Genomic DNA, 23,378 nt, shown 5'->3' with positions numbered 1-23,378 from the left:
TGATGGCGAATTTATCGAGTGTTTGGAGACCATAGAGTTACAAGAATCATCATTGCAGACTTTTAATGAGGAGATTCCAGATGAGATGATTGAAGAGGAAATTACTGATGAGGACATGTTACTAGTTGTTTCAAATTTAGAAAATTTTGAAGAATAAATTTATATTTAGAAATCAAAAATTGTTTGAGACATTATTTATTTTTATTTTTAATTTATGAGGTTGTAGCGAAGTGATTGTAGTATAAAATGAGACTTATAGTATAGAGTGCAACATTTTTATGTTACATGGTAAGTTTACTCATATTTACTTCCCTTCTGCCACTATATTATCTCCAATGTGTATTTGACATGTCTTCTTCATCTCCGGCCTCCTTTCTCTCACTGTGTGTCTCCGATGCATCTTATCGCTGGTATTTTGTGTAATTACAGAAGAGAGTAAAATAAAATAGTTCGGAACGTGAAAAGGGGGCAAAGTAGAGTACTCCTCACCCCCTAGGCCTTTTTAGGCGGTCCCAAAAGGATCAGTTTCTGCTTTCCTGAGAGATTATGGTATGAGTTCCATATACCACAATAACTTGCATTACAACATGCAAGATATCTATCTCCTATTACCAACTTTTGGAGATATTCGCGCTAAGCGCGAATATCTCCAAAAAGTAACACCTGCCCTGAGCAGTTCTTAGCCATGTTATCCAATGGGAGGTGGATAACATGGCTAAGAGTATTAGCTCGGTAATGCATGAATATCGCTGAGTTTTTAGCGATATTCATGCATTGCGGCCGTTTATTATCGCATTTGCGATAAACCTTGATAATAGTAAGGTTTATCTTCGATAATTTCTGACGATGCTTAGTGGTAAAAAATTGGTTGGTAAGCATCGTTAGCGATAAATATCGCTTAACTTTGGTAATATGCCCCAACGTCTGTTAACGTTCGATTCGAAGGAAATGAGGAAGTGTTGAAAAACATTGTCTGCGCCATCTTGCCTTTTTTGAAATGCCACACTTTTGTCGTGCACGGCAGCCATTTTAGATGTCTTGACCAGACCCACTCTCTGCACGCTGTCGATTCGTAGCATGGCTCCTCACCCTCGCAAGCATCTTCCCCAGGCACTGGTCACCCCCGCTCTCTGTCTTATGCATGGGCAATAAACCTCCCCCCATCTGCGCTGCTCTTCCCTGAGAATCACACTGTGCCCGCCCGACACCTCCCTTTCGCCCTATTCACTACCGCACCCTGTGACACTCCTCTTCCTCTGTGTCCGATTGTCCAGGCTATCAGCTAGCCCTGCAGATGTAGTTTATGGCCCCAGCTGTAAAGAATCACCCCTCTTCAAAGGAGTTATAGTAGATCAAGGCCCACACCCGATGAGATCCGTCACACCACACGTGTTCCTACTATCTGAAAACTATCCTGTATTGTGATTGGGGAGGGGACCGAGCCTGAAGCGGAAGATTCCAGGAATGACTCTTTGTACATCAAAGTTTTTACAATTATGTGTCACATAAAAAATATATAGCACTCCAACAAAGTAGTAGGAATATAAAACTTTAATAACATATAAATATATACAACAAAACAAAAACAGTAAAAACATTTAAACAACGAAGAGACCGTGGCAATTTATTTTGAATTATCCAATAGATTTATTGAAATTGACAGCACCAATAATGAAATATTCTTGTCAGTAGCGGTCTGTTGTGCGAATAGTTCCAAGGCAGCAGAACGCGCTGAAATCTGGATGTCACGAAGGTGATGTCTAGCAAGTTGCCGCCCAGCAAATAACGGCGTGGGGCGCCGCGGGGGTGAGTGAGTCCAGTAGGCACCACAGCTATTCTTACCGGCATTGCAGAATTACTGCTGGGGACAATGCCTGTGCTGGAGCAGGGTCACAGCAGAAACAAAAAGGATTCTGTTGAAGATGTTGTTGGTTTTCAATTTGAAAACAGTTCTGGTGTCAACTGCTATGCTAATGTAGTGGTTAATGTTTTGTTTTCTCTAGAAAATGTAAAAGAGGGGGAGGCAGTCCAAAGTTCCGTTAAAAGGGCAAAGGAAAGGATCGGTGGTTTGAACTATCAGTCAAAAAGGGGAGGGGGTGCAACAATTTTTCCTACCGGGTCACACTGTGCTTTCACCGGAAGTGAGGTCTGCAGGATTCTAGTAATTCAAAGTGAGGCTGGCGCCGACGTCCCGCGGATACAGTTTCGTCACTCCACGGGTGATCATGGCAGTCATTCCCCATCGGGGGTGGGAGACTCCCGCGGCTCCTCTAGAATCTTCAAGGTCGTGGAGGACTACGGTGGTGGAGTCAACCAGTGACCGGGCCATTTCTTTATGCTGGGCCCGCTCTTGCCAGGTCGACCGCCATTTTGAGAGTTCGGTAGCTACTGGCGATCGCGGGGTCAAATGAACGGACGGGCTCCACCCTGCCGGGCGAGACGTTGCAGCATGGCCACAGTGGAAGAACTCTTTTCCGGGCGCCTGGACCGCTGAGGGTGCAGCTGGGAAGCCTACACTGGGGAGGCGGGAGAGGCCTGTTCGCACCGTCTCTCCCTCCCAGTGCACCCCACGGCGTCTCGCTTGAGATTTGTTATGGCCGGACCAGGCGATGAGGACGAGGGGGGGGTCGGAGGCATGTGCAAGACATCCCCCCCCAGTGTTGTCGCAGCCATTATAAAAGAAAGAAGTGTCCCGTCCGTCTTCGGGCCGGGCTTCCGGTGGATGTCGGCCGGACGCCCCTGGCTCTGGCCCCATGAACGGGTTTCTTGGTTTATCGGCTGCAGCCGGATTCCGTCGGCCTCGGCCCCCCGACCGTTGGTGGCCGGACCGGAAGAGCATGTGGCGGGACTACCTGCAACTCTCAAGGGCCACCGCGGCCGGACTGGGAGAGAGAGGGGAGGGTCGAGGAGACATTCCCCCCCCCCTGCAACTGTTCAGCGTTGTAAAGGCAATCCCCTGGCCGGGTCCCGTTGGTCTCGGCCTCTCCTCCGGCTACACCCTACGTTAGGATCTCCTGGCCGAGGCGTGGCAGCAGGACCTGCCTTATATGGGCTGCTCCCGGCTGGGCGTAGCCGGAACCCTGCCCCACCTTGGAAGTTTCCAGAGTGGGGGCGGATGTTCTACTGACTTGCATTTTCCCTAGTCTATCGATTTTTTTGGCGTGGCAGGCGGTGGGACAGCGAGGGGTGATTTGGTTTCTCTTACTGTTTTTCTGGTCTCTCACCACTGGCATATTTTAACGTTTTCTTGTTTCTAGGACATTAATAGGTTTTATCATTACGTTATGTTATCGTTTCTTTGTTCGTTGTTTAATAAAAGTTCATGTTCATCAGTGGCCTACTGATTTTCGTTTTCCTATTCTTTTCTTTCCAGGTTGTTTCATGCTAAAGTTTCTGTTAACAGGATACAGTGATCACTTCGTTATTATTGCATATGTCCTTTTCACTAGGGGTGCTCTCTGGTCGGGCCAGATGACGTATGTCTAGTAAATGGTCCGGGTGAAACAGGTGCATCAATCAGTGGGGATAGGCATGATAGATTACAACGGGGGAGAAAGGTCCGCATTACGTACCCTTTCACTACTTGCAAAGATTTTCCTACGTTTATTTGCAAACAGGGAATACCTCCAAAAAGAACTAATTCCCAAACAGTCAATGTTCGGACAATCAATCAATCAATGAGGAATGAAATAGGTACGACGTGTTAAAGGCTTGCGTTACCTACCCTTCACTATCTGCAAAGGGAGAGAGAATATTCCTATTCTTCCTCGTTTGCAGGTAGAGAAGATCCTTAAGAGAATTAACATCGAACAATTCAATGCTCGATTGAAACAATCAACAAGGGGTACTGTGAACACAAATGAACGCCGCTTATGTACATACGCATTGCTATTTTCAACAGGTTGTTCCTAATGTTTCTATTTTAGCGAGGTCAAAAAGAGATCCCATTAGTGGCCTACTGATTTTGCTCGATTCCTTTTGTTTTTTTACACGATTTTTCGCTATCTGCAAAGACTAAACAGAGTATTGCGACTCTGTGCTTGTTTGTAAATAGAGAATGAACCAAAGAGAACAATCAATCAAATGGAGAGAGAAGCAGGCACGACGGATTACAAAGGGGGAAAGGGCTGCGTTAACTACCCTTCACTATCTGCAAAGAGAGAGTACTCCTAATAGAAATGAGGGGTGGGGGGCAGCAATCAAAGCAGATCAGTGTGCATAAACACGAAAAAAAAAATTCTTACCACGTACTTGACATTCGACAGCTTATGATATTTGCTATTAAAAAACCATTGAAATTCACTGAAAAAACCATAGGTTATAGACCATATATAGTTAGGAATTAGCATTTACAAAACCTTGAAAATTCACTGAAAAAACCATAGGTTATAGACCATATATAGTTAGGAATTAGCATTTAAAAAACCTTATTTTACTCACACAAAACCATTGAAATTCCATATATAGTTAGTTGCACTAACTATATATTGCGCACCCGCAATCCACTGCTGATGATGTCACATATTACATCATTCATGACATGGTCAGTGACATCACTGATGACATCACTGATGACATCTCAAATGACATCACTGATGACATCTCATTTGACATCAATGACCACATCACTGATGATATCATTCATGTGACAATACAATGCATCTCCTCACATTTTAATATAACCTCTGTTTCACCCAGTGTTAAAAACAGAGTATAATTTTTGAAACCATTGACACACCAATACTAGTTACTACATACGTACTCACTGATTCCTACGTCTACACACACATTCACTCATTCACCCATACAATCATTCATACATACAATCACTCATGTTTACAACACAATCATATGCACTCATACACCTATACAGACACTCACACTCTGCCACTCATCCATGGAGTTACTCACACACCTAGTCAGTCCTGTAAAGAATCAATCACACTTCCATTTTCTACTCTATACAGTTAAACATAGAGCACCTTACGTTTTCAACCATATACTAACACATACTTACTCTCTTATACAATCATTGATACAAGTACACATTGATCTGTACAGAGTCACACACCTCCCATCCAGCCACACACACACTCAGTCTCCCATGCAAATACTTGGGCAATCAATCAATAACCCATATAGTTACTCATATAGCTACTGATCAACACATGCAGCAGTTTACAGAACAACAGACATAATGATGCACAAATTAAGACAGTTTAGTCACTAACCCATGCACTCAGTGAGACACATTTAATCACTCACTCATACATTCAGTCATGCACCTACTAAATCCTTCGTCCAGACACTTATACATCCACTCATTCTTCAATATGTAAGACATATTTTAACTTTACAGAAACATAGTCACTGGATGTTGTCATCAGTGATGTCACTGACCATGTCATGAATGATGTAATATGTGACATCATCAGCAGTGGATTGCGGGTGCGCAATATATAGTTAGTGCAACTAACTATATATGGAATTTCAATGGTTTTGTGTGAGTAAAATAAGGTTTTTTAAATGCTAATTCCTAACTATATATGGTCTATAACCTATGGTTTTTTCAGTGAATATATATATGTGTACATACAACCCTATATACACATGCTTATACATTTTTTATTTATGTAGTGTTTTCTTCATGGATATATTTCTATATGTATCCTCTACTTTGAAAAAACCCTTGCTATATATATATATATATATATATATATATATATATATATATATATGCGCCCAAGATATATATACCCATACATATGAAATGTATAACCCACCTTTTATGTGGGTATTATTATGTGGGGATGTGTTTCAATGTTTGAGCTGCAATAAGGGCTGACTGTATATGTCTTGGGTGCATACAAATGCAACCCCGATGTATTTATTTATTTATTTTACTCTGCCCTTTATGGGTTCAACCCTTGTAAGCTAAAGGTACATGGCTGTATGTACTTGTCCACATGTACCCCCAGCCTCTGTATTTATGTGTGCAAGATTAATGCTATTTATTCGGTCCCCTGTAGCAGGAATTTTAAATAGCCTTGCCACGTTAGAGGTTGCAGGGGCATCATAGGTAAAGCTGCAATTTTGTGCGCTACCTTGTGGTGTGAACACCCTTGTGATTCTGACGGCTGCAGTGCCCTGCAGCAGGACAATAATACTTTGAAAGTGGCCGTAGTCACTGGTAATCTGTATGCATATTATGCGATAGATTCTTCCCTGGCCCACGTGTTAATGCGTGTCTGATGCGCCAGCATAGGTTACTCCTGAACTGTTACATTTTTTCCTCTCAGTTAAAAACTTCAGTTCTTGGAGTAATCCAGGGCATTTTGCGTGTACGTGATCTGTATCACTTTTGCCCCATCAATGTGAGGCAGCTGTTTCATCTTGCAGCTGCGATAAAATGTGCCCTGGCACACGTGTTAATGCTTGTTGGAGGCAGCAGCATTGGTTATATTGAGACCTGCTGCTTACTATTTCTTTAATTGCCTTGAGCGTCTACAAATAGTGGCAAAGGATTGTAGCGCGTCTTTTGGTCCTTTGCGTTATGTTACAGAGGGGCTATGCACTATATTTGATAGCCCTGGTACTAGGTAACGAACATTTTTCCTTTTTTTGCTGGGGCCCCTGTTCCAAATTCCAGGGCCTCTGCCTGCTCTTCAGAGAGCATTACAGGAATGCGCTTTTTGGAGATAAGCTGATGATTTATGGACGGAGGATTGACTAACTCTGAAGAATCCCTTGCGCCCACTTTGAAGTGGAGTGGGGGGTTTTATGGCCCTTCCCTCCTTCTGCCGAGACGTGAGCAGCATATGGCTCCCCTCTCGAAGTGCTCTGGCCAGATATTTGTTGTTCTGTAAAGAGACGTCTTAGATTTTCTCCCCGTTTGTGCAAGAGAACTTTTAGGTATAGTCCCCTTTATGATGCAGGCCTGCGAATCATTTGGGATATCTGTTAAGGCTTGTGCCAAGTGAGAAAAAACCCCATGCCTCCTTTTTTCCCTATTTTTTTTTTTTTTAACTATAAGCATAGAGCGTTACATTTACGCCCTAGCCCTGTTACTGAAAAAACAACGTTAAGGATCACACCTTGAAAATTAGATGTTGAACATTCTAAGTAACACCTTTGCCCCCTACCCCAGGGGCTCTGTTCGGTTCCGTGCCTGTAGGCATTGCGCGCTAATTTTACGCGGTCGCAATGCTCTGAACAGGGTTTTTAATTTGGAAATGAATGGTTCCCAGAGTTGTTGTGCTGTGTGGAAGAGGCACAGTTGTGCATTTCCACCTCTTTCCCAACGATTGGAATTCATATGGTAAAGTAGTGAAAGACACGCACGTAATGTGCAAACAGCCCCTGTTCCATTACCAGAGGTTGCTGCATGTGTGTGTTGTGCGTCTCCAACCTAGCACAACTAAGAAGTATGGTTCAGTAATGAATCGTACAATTAAACAGCACCATGGCACACTGCCTTAGGCACTACACAGTAGCTGTGTTGGAAAAACCAACCTTGAAAATAAAAGGAGTGGCCGTGCTTCTTTATTTAAGGCTCTCTGCTGGTACCTGGAGCAAATCATCCTTGGTTTGCTCATAGTTTAGTTAATCATGCTGGTACCCAGAGCAATTCATCCGTGTTTTGCTCCTAGTCTAATTAATAAAAAGAGCACATTTTTACCTCGTGGCCGGATGAACAATCAGCTCCCTGTGGAGAATCCCCCCCAAATACCTGGCGACTGCATTCTGGCAGCAAACACAGTACTTGCTCTGGTACCCCCCCCTCGAGGGTTTTCTGGTGGGCTCTCCTTTCTTGCCAGCCTCTGCTGCTGTCCCATCCGAGACGTCTTCAGCGCACCTCCGATCTCCATTGTGGAAAAAATAATCTGAGAGCCTGCACACACACGATGGGGGTTGTAGCCTCACCAGGGAGATGAGGTTCGCAACCTCCCACAAAATTAAAAAAAAAAAAAAAAATACAAAGCACTTTCTGACTCCAACCATAAGATGGCGGAATATGCACAGCATAGTGAATCCAGAAAGATTCACGCTGCAAAACAAATGTGTTCATTTGGGTCATCGATCTGTTCTTTGTGCAGCAATTTATTGATTATACTCAGTCTTATGGTGTTGTATAAAATACAGTACAACATGAAATGTTTCAAATCCTCTTCAGCACCACACCGGCATTTGCACAAAATTGCTGGGTTTCTTCTATTGATTCAACAGCAGACACCTTGCTCTGGCTAGAGCAAAAAGCCTCCTTCCCTTTGATTGGAGAACAAGATCAAAAATTCCGGGGCACTTGAAGATCGGTCTAACATTCTGAGACGGCTACTGTAAAAGATAGTTTTTCTGATGCTTCTGGGCCGCATAATGTTCATTAACCACCATAGAGTTAATTTTCTTTTTCATGACTGGCTAGAAATTGTACAAGACTTGGAGTAATACAAAGCTAAGGGGTCGATTTATATCCCAGCAGGCAGCCCGTTTCGCCACCAGGCTGATAGAGAAAATTACTCTGCCGTCTTGGAGGGGATGCCACCTACCAGATTTGAAAATTACTTTTTTAGCTGCTGATCATTTCTAAAGCAATGGCAGGAATCGCTGTCACAGAAGGTCCTGTCAATTCTTTTCACCGTTTGGTCCAGGCCTCCGTCAACATGACAGAACCTTGTACAAAGCTGGTTTTCTTTTTATTTTCGAAAAGAATATGCAGAAATTGAATTTTGTTTTGAAAATAAAATAGATAATGCCCCCTTCACCATAGGTGTCATCTCCCATCGTTAGGAGGGATTTTTTTTTTTACTGTCCCAGTAGTCCCCTCTACAGCCTCCACTTTGGTCTGCCAGCATATACATTGGTTGGGGGGACCACTGTGTTGACAGAGAGGGAACTCTGGTACCATGGAGTTTCCTCTCCATCAACATATAAATTGGCCTATTAGTCTCTTGGTTTCTTTGTTCCACGGCAAAGGAGGGCTTGTTGCTTATTTTAAAATATTCTTCCCAGTGCCAATCAACCAAGTTGTTCCTGGGTGCTTGTAATCTTTTTAGCCAATTCTTTCTAGGGGGCATCTTGCAGCAGTCTTCAATAGATGTATAGCCTATGTTGGATTCCAGGACGGATGTGGGACAACATTATGGTAATTTAAGATTTGTTTTTCAGAATTTCCCATTGAAATATGAATGCAGCATTTCTTCTTGTCTAAGCCCCAGCAGAGTTCGGCTCAATAGGAAATGTGACTTCCCACCTTTCCTCGAAAAACTATCGCTATGATTGGAGAAACGGTGTCCGTATATTCTAGCCATCCTTAGGATGTCATTTGCTGGAGCATCGGCCTTTCCAAAGGTGGTTTGAATATGAGTGGACCAGTTAAGGTTCGTGTTGATCACAACCCTCAAGTATTTAAAGGATTCCACTTCTTCCAATTTAACACCATTATCAAAACGACAGATATATACTTGTGATTTGTCTTGAAAGTCACATTTTAGGTTTTTCTGTGTTGATTTTTAGTTTGTTTACTTTGTAGTATTTTTCCATAGCTGACAGTTGAGCCTGGATCACCTTTCAGATCTTAAAATCAAGATTGAGCCATCAGCATACAAAAGAGCCAGTGTTTTAATACCATTTATCACTGGGATATCATCTATGCCCTTTCTTGCTCCTTCATATAGGTCATTAATGTAGAGAGAGTCCTACAGTGGTGCAAAGCTTGCACTTAAATTACATGACTCATTGTATCAGCTCTATGTGTCAGTTATGTTTTTGTTATCTAGTCTGTACATAATCTGTGTATTGCACACTTGCACTGTTTAGCTTGGTGTCCACGTTCTGTGTGTGAGCCAAGGGAAGGTAACGCAACACATGCTGTACTGTAAGTGCTCTGTGACAATGATATAACATAAGCCAAAGCACCCCCCCCCATACTGCGAGGGGGCTCCAGAGCTCTAGGAGAGCACCCTCCGGCACTGTACATGGGTGGCGGGCCATTAGCCTGAGTGCTTCAGGCTGGGTCAGAAGGGGTCCTTCCATGTACTTTACAGGGGGGCCCTCTCAAGCTTCGTTACGCCACTCTTCTGTGTGTGGTTGACTCTTGCACTACTGTCACCAGGGTTCTACAGTATGAGAAATGAAAGCCTGCCGTGCACACCCTGTTTTGCATGTGACAGAAGTCAGCAATGTGGAAGCTTTTCACAAAGACATGTATCAACATCCTGTGCCTCTTGTCTGTGAATGAAGCAGTTTCCAGTGGAAATGCTTGTATTGTACCTGTTGTATTTGAGAAGACTGCTACTGTGCATGCTGGATGCCTGTGCTGTATCTGCCCTGTGTTTCAGTTAAGCTGTACCACAGGTGACTTTATTGAACCTGCTCTGTGTGACTAAACCCTGTCTTTTTCGGTCATGGATGAACCTGGAGCAGCCTAATTTTGGCTCCATCCTTTATGTTTTAATAGGCCACATATGTGTGTACACATGGCTTTATGTACTCGTATAATTTAACATTATTAACATAATTTAGTGCAGTTGAATAGATACAGAAAGGGCTTTTACTGTGTAATTTCGACAATTATAAGAGTGTGCATATTAACGTTTTCCTTACAGTAACAACAAATTGTAGTTCTCACATATATTTGCATTTGCGAGATTTGAATAATGCAATTCTTATATATTTGCATATTCATTTAAATAATACTTTGCGTTTATTTTATAATTGAAAATGTATCTATTTGAACAGTGCTTCACATCTATAATGTAACTGTATATGTATCTGTAATCATGTATTTAAACGTGTACTGAGATGGTTGCTGTACTACCATGACTAAAGGCCTTAAACACTGGGATTTCTTAATGTCTTAACTTTAACGTGAATGTTTACTTTGGATGCAATGTTTTTCTACCCTCTGCAAGTGCGATTGCTTGAGCTGATGGTTAAAGAAAGGCACATTGTGTGAAAGAGATAGTGAGGCTCGAAAGAAGTATCTTTTGGCATGGAGAAGAAATTTTTACGAACAAAGGAAGGACCACTATCCATGCGGAATAAGGAGGCAGGAGGAATCCAAGGACGTTCTAATGTGTGAACCAAAGGAAAGAAATCCCAAGTGTAATTGCCAAGTTTTCTTGTTTGAAGATGGAAAATATTGAGACATGGGGTTCTCAAAGGTTCTGTTGAAGGTATAATTGAGGAGACACTTCAGCTTTATTTAGATTCCCTTTAGAGTCAGAGAGGTTTAGACCTCTTTGGAACATCTCTGTTGTGTAGCTTCATGCTATACAAATATCATTCCCTTCATAGAACGTCTACAGAGGTTATCCTATGATTTCATGTTTCTCTGCTTCCCTGCCTTAAATGGGGTTTACCTGATTTCTAATTTAGAATAGGGTTTAGTAGATCTTTTTTGAAAACTTCATGTACAGGTAAGAAGATCAAAACTTTCAATCGACTCATTAGACTTTGTTTCTTATTCTCTGTATAGCAGCTACAGTATTCCTCATTTGCTTTCCACTATTGAGGATAAATTGTATACGTCGTTTTAGATATAGATTCTGTATTTTTATACAATGTTTCTACGACTGGTTTATATCAGCTTGGCTTTGAATTTGTAATAAATATATACTTGATCCCATCAATCGACTCTGACATTTACTGTGTAACCAAGTGGGTTACACTGTAATTGGTAAATTGTAGTTGATCCTAACTCCTTTTATTCCTCAGGCACCTATAACCTTCCATTTCAGAGGCAAGGAAAAGGAGCCAGTCTGTTTAATGGAAACTTGCACTGCTACCCTTACCGAGAAAGACAAAAAGGAGTGCATATAAGACCTAACAATGCCTCGATAAACATTGAATTACAAGCAAAAAAGATAGGATTACCTAAAGAGATATCTATTTTGTAAGTCATAACTTGTAAAACATGATCGTGCAAACTGTTAAACCAAGCCTCAGGAAAAGTTAAAGGCTAGTCAACTATAAACCAGAAAACATACCAGTACATTCTTTTTTCTTGATTTGTTCCACATCCTCCAGTGCTTTCTGATCCACAACTGCCTCTTAAAAGTGAGAAACGTTTCAATTACAAATTCGATTTCGTCTCACACTACAATACCAGGGTGGATGGGAAAAAGAGGTGTAAGGAAATAGTGACAAAGAAGGAGAACACAGACAAAAACATAGAAAAGGAGAACGAAAGCAGAAAAAAGTAATAATTAGATGGGCTTTAAAAAGAACAGGAATGGGGAGTCGGAGCTGACTCAGCTGGAGGGTGCTGACTTCTTAGGTGGCCCATAAATGGCCCCATCTATGCTGCTTTCTTGTTTACTGAGGGTTCAGTAAGACAAGGGCTGGTCATCAAACATACACTGAAGTTAGTAGTTCAAAATTAAACACTGAAGTGGTCCACTGTAAAGAATAAACAATGCTTGAGCACCTACTCTATATGCGGCCCAGAATGCCAAAGGTCAGATAGGACCCACAGGCTGTGAGGAAACGCTAACCTGAATGGCGGTTCAGAGGATGAGTGAGGACTGCAGAAATGTTCAGGATGGATCACAGTGGATGTATGACGTTACAATGCATACTTTTACAACGCCTAACTTTACATCGCAAGTTTTACAACGCATACCATTACAACGCATAATGCTTTTGGGCGCTGGATAGTGAATAGTTTAATTTACTATTCCAACTCCAGTCCCCGTGGATAGTAGGGAAGGTGTTGGATAGTACATTAAACCTATTCCCTATCCTAGAGCGCCCCCCAGCGCTATGCGTTGTAAAAGTTGCGTTGTAATGGTAGTTCGTTGTAAAAGTTTCGTTGTAAAGGCTGTATACCGATCACAGTGTATCTAGACCCAAATGTCAATTTCTCTTTTTCCCCACATGTGTGGATACTGAGCAACGGGAGCAAAATATGAAGATGTCAGGTTGATAGAGGTCAGTAGAGATCAAACATTTTTGGTGCTGACATATAAAACCGATAGATGCAGAGGTGATGAAGGATTATATTACTTACCCTGTAAGCATCTGTTCTTGGCATGTAGAGCTGTACATTTTGATGCTTTGCGTATTCCTTCCATCTAGTGTTGAGTGAGGAAGTTTGCAAGTAGTTTTTTCTTCAAATAAGTCTTTCAGTCATGCAGTAAGGAGACTCTTCCTTTGAGGGATATGGCGCGTGGGCATCGACTCCATTGTTAGATTATTTTCCCGCATGAGGTTGAGAACAGAGTAAGTAAGTGAAGAATAAAGATGTGCATGCGTATGTAATGTAAATAATGAGAACTGCAACAACTACAGGTGCCCGGGAGGTGGGAGGGCGCATGTGAATCTACAGCTCTACATGCCAAGAAGAAATGCTTACAGGCTAATTAACATAATCCGTTCAAGGCATGTGTGCTGTAGATACCATGCTTTGCATAGACAATATAGCAGTATTCTCCCAAAGCTGTGGCTAATCGTTAGGTGGTGCAGTTGTCTGAAAAAGTGTCTTTATCACTCCTTTCCCTACATTGGCTTGTTGGCGTGCTAACGCATCCACACAATAATGTCTAGCAAATGTGCTTGGTGTAGACATGTTGCTGCCTTACAAATGTCGGCTATGGGAATGTTACCTAAAAAGGCCATAGATGCTCCTATTTTATGAGTGGAATGTGTTCTAGGAGGTATAGATAAAGTTATTTTAGCTTTAGCATGGCAAGTTTGAATGCATTTAACAATCAATCTTGAAATACCAGATTTAGAGATAGGATTGCCTTTGTGAGGTGTAAATGGATCAAACAGTTGCTTTGTCTTACGAAATTGTACTTTCAAGGTAGTACAGTAACGCTCTTCAGACACCAAGTGTGTAGAGAGCTCTTTCTGCTACTGAATCAGGTTGAGGGAAGGACACAGGTAGCTCAAATGATAGATTAAATTGAAAAGAAGAAACCACTTTTGGACAGAATTTTGGATTGGTGTGAATAACTACTCTATCTTTATGAAGCTGAAAGAAGGGGTCTTCTAAGGTTAATGCTTGTAGTTCACCAATTCTCCATAATGAAGTGATAGCTGTGAGGAAGGCAAACTTACATGAAAGAAACTGTAATGGACAATTGTATAATGGCTCAAAAGGTGAACCCATGAGCCTTGTAATCACAATGTTCATATTTCAAACTGGTGCAGGAGATACTCTGGGTGGTATTACTCTCCTAAGGCCATCCATAAAGGCTTTAATTACTGGAACCTTGAACAGGGATAAATGTTGTCTGTTTTGTAAATATGAGGCTACTGCCGCATGGTGCAATCGAATAGATGTGTAGGCCAGTCCAGCTTGCTGTAGATGTAAAAGGGTACAAATAATACTTTGCATAGAGTCATCTAGTGGATCAATATTGTTGTTTGAATATACAACAAATCTTTTGCCAGATAACATACTCTAGTGGTAGGCTTTCTTTTTTTTTAAAACTTTTGTTTAGAAATGTTTCCAAACAAAGACAATCATATCATCACATAATATTACACTCCATACTGTAACCCTGAGTACATACATAGTAGGACATTAAAAAAGAAAAGGCGAATACTACGAATACAACACTACTACGCTGTGGTGGGCTCTGGGTCAGTTTGCAAGCTCACTGACGTCTGTTCTAATAGGTACAACTTGAATGGCTGCCAAATATATTTATTTATTTATTTTATTTTTGCCATTTGTAGAGCGCACTGTAACCCTACGGGCATCCTGGCGCTAAGACAACATACGGACCAGACAACGCTAGGCAGATACTAGGTACAGAGTTAGAGACTCAGGGGACGAGCTTTAGGAAAGAGCCAGGTTTTTACTTTCTTGCGAAGAAGCAGCAGGTTCAGTCTGTTCCTGTTGTCCAAGGGCAGGCTGTTCGAGAGACGGGCAGCTGCCACACTGAAGGCTCTACCTCCTATGGTTGCCCTCTTTGTCTTTGGTACCCTGACGGGCGGGAAGCAGGAGGTTGGAGCTGGGCATATAGTTCAGAGTTGGTGTTACAGTAGGTCATGCTATACAACCAGCCCTTCACAGTGGGGGTGTCTGTTACCCCAGAACATGACAACTTCTCTCTTGGCCAGCAGTAGTGCAAGAGCGCAAAAATGCAGACAGGATTTGGGGAGATCTCCAACATATTCGAACAGACCCATGAGGAGGGGGGATGGGCCAGTCCAACATTGAAGATATAGCCTCAAAAACATTGCCCCAGAACAGGGCCACCTTAGTAGAGGGCCATGCCATATGTGCAAAATCTGCCATGGGGGTCTTACCGCGAGGGCAAGCGTGGGGCCTGGTGGAGTCCATACGGTTGACCATGCATATCGTGATATGCCTGCCAGAGGATTTTGAAATGTAACAGTTTATGCCTATCACTAACACCTTAAGTGCTCATGACGAGCTCAGCTCGTCATGAGGCACGGTGCTCAGGTGCTCATGACGAGCTGAGCTCGTCCATTGTGGTGAACAGATCTATTTGTGGCAATCCCCATTGTTGAAAGTATAGAAGAAGAACCTTAGAATGAAGTTCCCACTCGTGTATGTGTTGCCACATCCTCCTGAGGTGGTCAGCAATTTCTTTGTTCACTCTTGAGAGATGCTCTGCCAGAAGATGAATTTTGTAATGTATTGCCTAACCCCAAATAGTCTGAGAGTGGGGTGATAGTTGCAGAGAGTGTCCCCTTCCTTGTTTTTTTACACAGTACATAGCTGTCGTATTGTCTGTGCGTACTAAGACAACTTTCTCGATGAGGTGACACTGAAAAGATTTTAGTGCTAGATACAAAACTTGAAGCTCTAGATAGTTGACGTGGAGACTTTTGTGCTTGTTGTCCCACAGACCCTGAATTGCCAAATTGTGGAGATGGGCAACCCAACCTGTGAGAGATACATCTGCTGTTAGTAAAATCTGTGGAACAGCGTCGATGAAGGGCTGCTTTTTTTATACGTTTTGTGTGTTCCACAATTGCAGAAAGTGATGGGTGCAGCAGTCTACCAACACTAGATCTGTTAATTGACCCAGTGACTGATTCCACTGACGTGCTAAGCATTCTTGTAGAGGACGCATGTGTAATTTTGCTTGAGGGACTACTAGGTTTTGGTTGGTCTGAAACTGTAGTAACAGAGTTTGAATATTTCAAACTCTGGCTGCACAGGGAGAGGCTAAAGCTGCGTGAGTGTTTAAAGTTGCTTCCAGATAGGACTACATTTGTAAAGGCTAAAGAAGAGACTTTGGCATATCGACCGTAAAACCCAAGTGGTGGAGTAGGTCTAACGTAGTTTGAGTGTGTTGTGAACACCTTTGGTGGGTGATGGCTTTAACAAGCCTATCGTCTAGGTATGGGAAGACATGAATCTGTTGTCTTCTGAAATGAGCTGCCTCTACTGCTAGACAGTTTGTGAACACTATGGGAGCAGTAGTTACTCCGAATGGGAGTACTTTGAACTGATACTGTTTTCCTGCTATCACAAATCTTGAGATATTTGCGGTGTACTGGGTGAACCGGAATGTGAAAGTATGCGTCTTTTAGGTCTAGTGTGGACATAAAATCGCCTTCCTGTAGAAGTGGAAGCACTTGTTGAAACATAACCATATGGGAGTGTACTGACAATATGTAAAGGTTTAACATTTTTAGGTCCAAAATTGGTCTTAAAGAGACGTCCTTTTTGGGGATTAGAAAGTACAGAGTAAACCCCTGAACCGTGGTACTGTAATGGAACTGGTTATAAGGCTCCCTTTGCTAAAATATATTGTAACTCATATTTGAGGAGCTGTAGGTGCTCTGATGAAAGTTTGTGAGTGTGTGGTAGAATATTGGGAAGATAGCTGGTGAGCTCCAGGCAATAACCATGTCAGATAATGTCAAGTACCCATTTGTCTGAGATTATTGATTGCCAAATGAGGAGAAATTGTTGAAGCCTTCCCTGACACGTGTTAAATGATCGGGGGAAATGTAGGCAAGTCTTATTGGGGGAAGGGGAGTTACATGTTAGCATTCTTTTACCTCTACCTTTGAAATTGTTTCCTCTGTACCCTCCTTTGTAGAAACCTCTAGAGGGAGAGGGTTGTGTGTTTGATTTGTAGGAGGAAGCATTAGTGTTTAATGACGTACTTTTGGACCCTCCTCCATAAAATGAGTGGCGAAAGGAGCCTTTGTTTGATGGGGACTGAAGCGCTCCCATAGACTTCGCCACAACTGATCTTTTTTCATTTTTTCTAGGGCCTCATCTACTTGAGGCCTAAAAAGATGTTGTTTATTAAAAGAGGTGATGGAAGTGGGGGTCCTTGGCCCTCACCACCACCACCAAATGCTGGAGGCGGGAGTCCCTGTCCCACACCGCTGTTGCCAAGTGCGAGATCCAGACCCCTCGTTTCAATCTTAGGCTAAGTAAGGACACTGTTTGAGATAGCCCTGTTCACCTCCTTAGTAGCTTGGCATGAGCAGCCAGGCTTATCTCCAAGGCACGAGTGTACAGCATGTGCAATCACACTCACAGCAACTCACTGATGTCACCACAAATAGACTCCACACAAGCTTTTATAAAAACAAGTATAATCTTTATATGAGAAGATTTATGATATGACCACACGCTACAAAACCAACATATAATAATGGGTAGTATGAATGAATGAAGGCTTTATTTCGATATATAAAATATCATAAAAGCATTGTACAATAAATTTTAAAATGCAACATTTAAAACAAACACATTCTTATATACACAAATAAAACCTTGCAAAGCAGTTAAAACAAGCATTAAATAGACAAAGAAAGCCTTTTTGAGCGAATTAACCATGACCATTTTAAAAACTTGGACACACCGCAAGCGAACAAATTGCGTGTATCAGACATAAAAAATACGTAGCGCCACTTTATGCTGCCGGGTGCCTAATAGTCTGCATAAAGGCTTGAGCCAGCACTGCCTCGGCGCTAAATAAGCCGGGCATTCGAAGAAAATGTGGGCAACCGACTCTACTCGTGTTAGGCATGTCGCACAGAAGGGAGAGGACTGATGGAAGGATTTCCAGCGGGCAGTCAGTTCACTTACAGGTAAAATCCCTACTCTAAATTTAAAATACAGAGCCCGATCTATGGGATTAGAAATAGTATCGAGATACAATTCATAAGCCACCACATCCTTAATCCTCACAAAGTCAGCAGTGGATTTACAATGTTTCGACTCTGTGGAGATTTTGCAAGAGATCCAGTTCCAGTACATCTTCTTTAGAACGGCTTTAGGGGGGGCTGTCCTGGTTACCCATGCATCGCCAAGGCCTAGCTCCCCTAACAGCCGTTTCACATCCCTCAACCACTTGATCTTATACCAACCCTCCATTAACATAACCTCTAGCAAAGCCTCTGCATATGAGGCCAGCTCGGGCACACGCCACAACCGCGCCCAAAGTAGGAGGGGACGGAGTTGGGCTTGATCCTTAATCGGTCTACATCCCAAGTCCATTAGCACAGGAACTGTTGGGGTACTCTGCGGAAGAGCCATCAGGTCCTTCAAAAATTTGCTCTCTGACCTGGCTAGCACTTCGAGATTGCACGTGCCCCACAGCTCCGCCCCATACAAAGCAGCACTAACCCCTCTTGCTTTATAAATCTCCATGACTGGGGCAATAGGCTTAGTTATGGAGCAGCGTTGCTCCTTGAGAAGGTCACCGCCCACCCTTTTGTGACTAAGTAACATCTATTGGATGTGCGAGTTCCAGTGCATGGAGTCCATAAGACGAATACCCAAATATTCAAATTCGGCCACCCTCTCCAGAAGGCACAGAATTCAGCACCGGGGGGTGGCCCAGTTTTTTGGGCGGGTTCAGAACCAGGTACTTAGTTTTATTGGTGTTGATTATCAGGCCCCTATGAGAGCAGAACTCCTGAAAACTATTCAGGAGGCTCTGCAAACCCACGGGGGTCTTTGAAATAGGAAGGGTATCATCAGCAAAAACCAATGTGGGGATGCGCTTGCCCGCCAAGGTCGGAGCGTCTGCAGGGTTTCTCAGCAGATGCTCTACCACTCCGTTCACATAAAGAGAGAACAGAGTGGGAGCGAGCACACATCCCTGGCGGACGCCCCTTTCCACTGGAATCCTGTCAGTTTTCTCGCAATGCTTGCCCCACCGTACCTGCGCAAAGTTGTCAGCATGGAGCCTCACCAATAGGGATGTATGACGGTACCACGCGTACTTTTACAACGCGTACCGTTACAACGCTACTTTTACCACGCAAGTCGTTACAACGACTTGCGTGGAGGGGCGCTGGATAGTAAATTTTTTAATTTACTATTCCAACTCCAGTCCCCGTGGACTCTAGGGAAGGAGTTGGATAGTAAATTAAACTATTTACTATCCTGGAGCGCCCCCCAGCGCAAGTCGTTGTAACAACTTGCGTGGTAAAAGTAGCGTGGTAACAGCACCGCGTTGTAAAAAATGCGTGCTAACCATTGTATACCCACCAATAGGGACAAGATGTACGGGGGCAATCCCATCCCAGACAAGACCTTCCAGAGCCCCTCCCGCGGTACTAGGTCAAAGGTAGTCTTCAGGTCTATAAAGCCCAGATCAAGACGGCCCTTGCCCAGCACCACCACCTTCCAATAGAGAAGGACCAATCTGAAGGCCTGTTCTATAGTCCCTGTTCCGGAGCGAAAGCCAGCCTGGTAGTCCCATAGAATGTTATTATCGTCTACCCACTGGAGCACCCTCCCCAAAATCACTTTCCCCGCCACCTTTTGTGTTGAATCAATAAGGCATATGGGCCTGTAATTGGCAGGGTCGTCCCGACACCCCTTTTTGAATATCGGGACGACCTCCTCCCCTTTCCAAGATTCGGGGACAGGTGCACCATTGTTAATAGCGTTTAACAGGGATAAGACCAACTTCCCCCACTCTTTAGGGTTAGCGCGTAACAGATCACCCGGAATCCCGTCAGGCCCAGCTGCTTTAAGGGGCACCAAGGATTTAATTACGCTTTCAGCTTCTCTAGGGGTAAAGGGATCACCCAATATGTCCCCCAGAGAATCAACTGGGAAGAGACTACTATTGGGGAGCGTCTCGGTATACACCTCACTAGAAGTGTAAAGGGAGAGAAAGTGGTTGTACCAATTTTGGGCTGGAATGTTGCACGTAATTAAAGTGCTATCTGGTCTATTCCTAGTCCTTATTAGGTTCCAGAACCCTCTAGAGTCTCTACCCGCACTTGCTTCCTTGAGATCAGACCAATACCTATCCTCCCACTCTTTCTTAGCTGCATTAATGGTCTGGGTGTACTCTTTCCTGGTGAGCCTGATCTCCACCGGGGATTTGCCTTTGACAGCGGTAATCAAGGCAGATTTTTTCGCCCTGCATTTTTTAGTAAACCAACCTGGTTGGTTCTTAGATCTCTTAGCTTCCCCCACTAGAGGGTCCCTACTTGGGAGCAGGAAAAGATTACCCATAGCCTTAATTGTGTTACAAAAGAGAGCTGTCACTTCGCTACTTGTCTGGATGGACGAGTCCAAATTAGACTGAGCTGTTGCTAGGAGGGCCCCTATAGCGAGCATTTTCCCCTCATCCATAGCAACCCTGCACCACTTGAAACGCCTCCCACAATTGGAGGGACGTATTACCGAAGTTGAAACTGATTTTAAGGGAGTGGGCGTGCCCTGGACCCCAAGTCACAAAGGGAGCAGAGTCAGAGAGAGGGGGTTGTGGTCGCTATCGGCCGTGGGAAGAACCTCCATGTCCCACACAAAGCTCCAGAGCTTGACGTCGAGGAGCATATAATCTATCCTCGATGTGTGGTTCGCCCTATTATAAGTATGAGCTCCCGAGGGATCCGAGGTCGTCCTCCCGTTCGCTGCCCTCAGACCGAACTCCAGGGTCAGAGAGTTAAGTTGTACAACCCGTTGGGACCACCTCCTAATGGGTGGGATGGTTAATGTGGGTATTCCTCTCCTAGCATCTTCGTCAGCAGTGCCCAGGATGTCCTCCGTCGCAAGGGGCTCAAACGTACAATTAAAGTCCCCTGCGACCAGGACATGTTATCTATCCGGCCACTGCCTAAGGAGATCCTCCAGGCCTGAGACTATGGGTGACTGAGAACCTCCTTTCGTGCCCCTAGCATAAATATTAATAATGTCCAGGGTAAGCCCTCTCCGAGATCCCTTAAGTGAGATTCTAAGAAGGTCAGGGAAACTAGTCGCGTGCTGACGATTTGGCACCCAAGCAAAACATCGACCCATATAAGGAGGCCTCCTGAGGGACGACCCTTCCCTGTAGAGGGGGGAACTGCTGGTATGAAATACGATGAATACCCCACCTTATGGCAGGGCTCCCTACTCCAAGTTTCTTGAAAGATGCAGATAGAGTAAGCCTCCACTAATGTATTCCAATCGGGTAGATCCAGCTTTCTAGAGATACCCGCAACGTTCCAGCTGAGAATCCTAAGGGCTGGATCCGCCACAGCCGGCTCCCTACAGGACTTGGACCTAGATGTACCCGCCCTCCACAGAGACAGCCAATGGTGAGCCCTCGCTCACGGACCTCCCAATGTTGGTAACAGCAGGGCTAGGTACTAGGTCTAATAACTGCCTGGAACTTAAAGAACTGGAGTTGGGGGGACTACCAGGGTCAGGCTGTGGTGAAAGGTTGACTCTGGTTGATCCCAGAGGGCAGGCCGTGGAAACAGCTACAGGGCTTGGGCGCAAGAGTGAGTCCCAGGAGCAAGTATCATTTCAATAACCAAACGCCCACCTGTGGTTGCCTGACCATGCGATCGAAGGATGGGACAGAGAATTGAATATGCTACTTACCAGTATGCATCTGTTCTTGGCATGTAGGGCTGCTAACATTCATATCTTAGCATTAGATCGCCGCCTAGTGTTGGGTCCGGATGATCGCACATTGTTGTCCTGGAAGAGTCTTCGAAGTGTCCTGAGATAGGTGGCTCCTCCCCTGGACTACAGTGCGCATGGGCATCGGCTCCATCCCCAGATTGTTTTTCGCCATTGTGGCAGAAGATGGAGTGAAAAGTGAAAGGATGTCCATGCTAAAGACTTAATACAATAGTATATCTGCAGCTGCGACAGGCACCGGGGAGGAGGGTGGGCGATATGAATGTTAGCAGCCCTACATGCCAAGAACAGATGCATACTGGTAAGTAGCATATTCAGTTCGAGGCATGTGGGCTGCTAAATTCATATCTTAGCATAGAATACATAGCAGTCCCTCCATCAGCGGCGGTTGCCCGTGCCAGCTGCAGAAACCTGAAAAAGTGTTTTGAGAACAGCCTGTCCTACAGCAGCTTGCTGCTTGGAATGTACATCAACACAGTAGTGTTTTGTAAAGGTATGTGGTGTAACCCACGTGGCTGCTATGCAAATGTCCTCTAAAGGGATGTTTCCTAGGAAAGCCATGGATGCCCCCAATTTGCGTGTGGAGTGCGCCCTTGGGGGAATCGTTAAAGTGCGTTTGGCCTTTTGATAACATATTTGGATGCACTTTACAATCCACCTGGCTATTCCCGCTTTGGAAATAGGGTTGCCTTTGTGTTGTGGTGAGAAGGCAACAAAAAGCTGTTTTGTTTTCCTAAAGTGTTGTGTCCTGTCTATGTAGTACATCAACGCCCTCCGTACATCTAAGGTATGGAGCATTCTTTCCGCCACCGTTTGTGGGTTTTGGAAGAATGCTGGCAAGTCAATAGTTTGGTTGAGATGAAACTGTGACACCACCTTCGGAAGGAATTTGGGGTTAGTCCGTAGCACTACCCTATTTGGATGAATCTGAATGAATGGCTCTTGGATTGTGAGCGTTTGTAGCTCACTAACACGCCTCAATGACGTAATAGCAATTAGGAAAGCTACTTTCCACGTCAGGAACTGGAGTTCACACGAGTGCAGTGGCTCAAATGGTGGTCCCATCAGTCTGGTGAGGACCACATTGAGGTTCCACACCGGAGCTGGCGGTGTTCTTGGGGGAATGACTCGTTTCAGACCTTCAAGGAAAGCTTTAATGGCAGGCACTCTGAAGAGAGAGAGATGCTGCCTGTTCTGAAGATAAGCCGCTATGGCGGATAGATGTATCCGAATGGAAGTGTACGCAAGATTGCACTTGTAAAGGTGTAACAGATAGCAAATGATGTTAGGGATAGATGCATCTAGCGGGTTGATGTCATTGGCTGTACAGTAAATGACGAAACGCTTCCATTTTGCAGCATAGCATGCTCTGGTAGTTGGCCTCCTTGCCTCCTTGATGATGTTCATACATTCTGGAGGTAGGTTAAGGTAGCCAAACTCTAGGACTTCAGGAGCCAGATCGCCAGGTTGAGCTGTTGTGGATCTGGATGCTGAATTTCTCCATGGTTCTGCGTCAAAAGTTTGGGCGTGAGGCGCAGTCTTTGATGCGGCA

The 23,378-nt window shown here is 44.0% G+C and overlaps 1 protein-coding gene across 4 annotated transcripts in view; it reads right to left on the bottom strand.

The window, feature by feature from the left end:
* Window positions 1-23,378, bottom strand: part of LOC144768726 (interferon-induced very large GTPase 1-like) — a 519,921-nt gene that overhangs the window by 314,301 nt on the left and 182,242 nt on the right. For all 4 annotated transcript variants that reach the window (XM_078652601.1, XM_078652603.1, XM_078652602.1 and 1 more), the window contains one exon: window positions 11,988-12,050. In XM_078652601.1, coding sequence (XP_078508727.1) covers window positions 11,988-12,050 — 63 coding nt within the window. The remainder of the gene's footprint in view (window positions 1-11,987; window positions 12,051-23,378) is intronic.

The sequence above is a fragment of the Lissotriton helveticus genome, chromosome 7 (genome assembly GCF_964261635.1).
Source record: "Lissotriton helveticus chromosome 7, aLisHel1.1, whole genome shotgun sequence".
NCBI lineage: Eukaryota > Metazoa > Chordata > Amphibia > Caudata > Salamandridae > Lissotriton > Lissotriton helveticus.
This window is presented reverse-complemented; position numbering and strand designations above follow the sequence as displayed.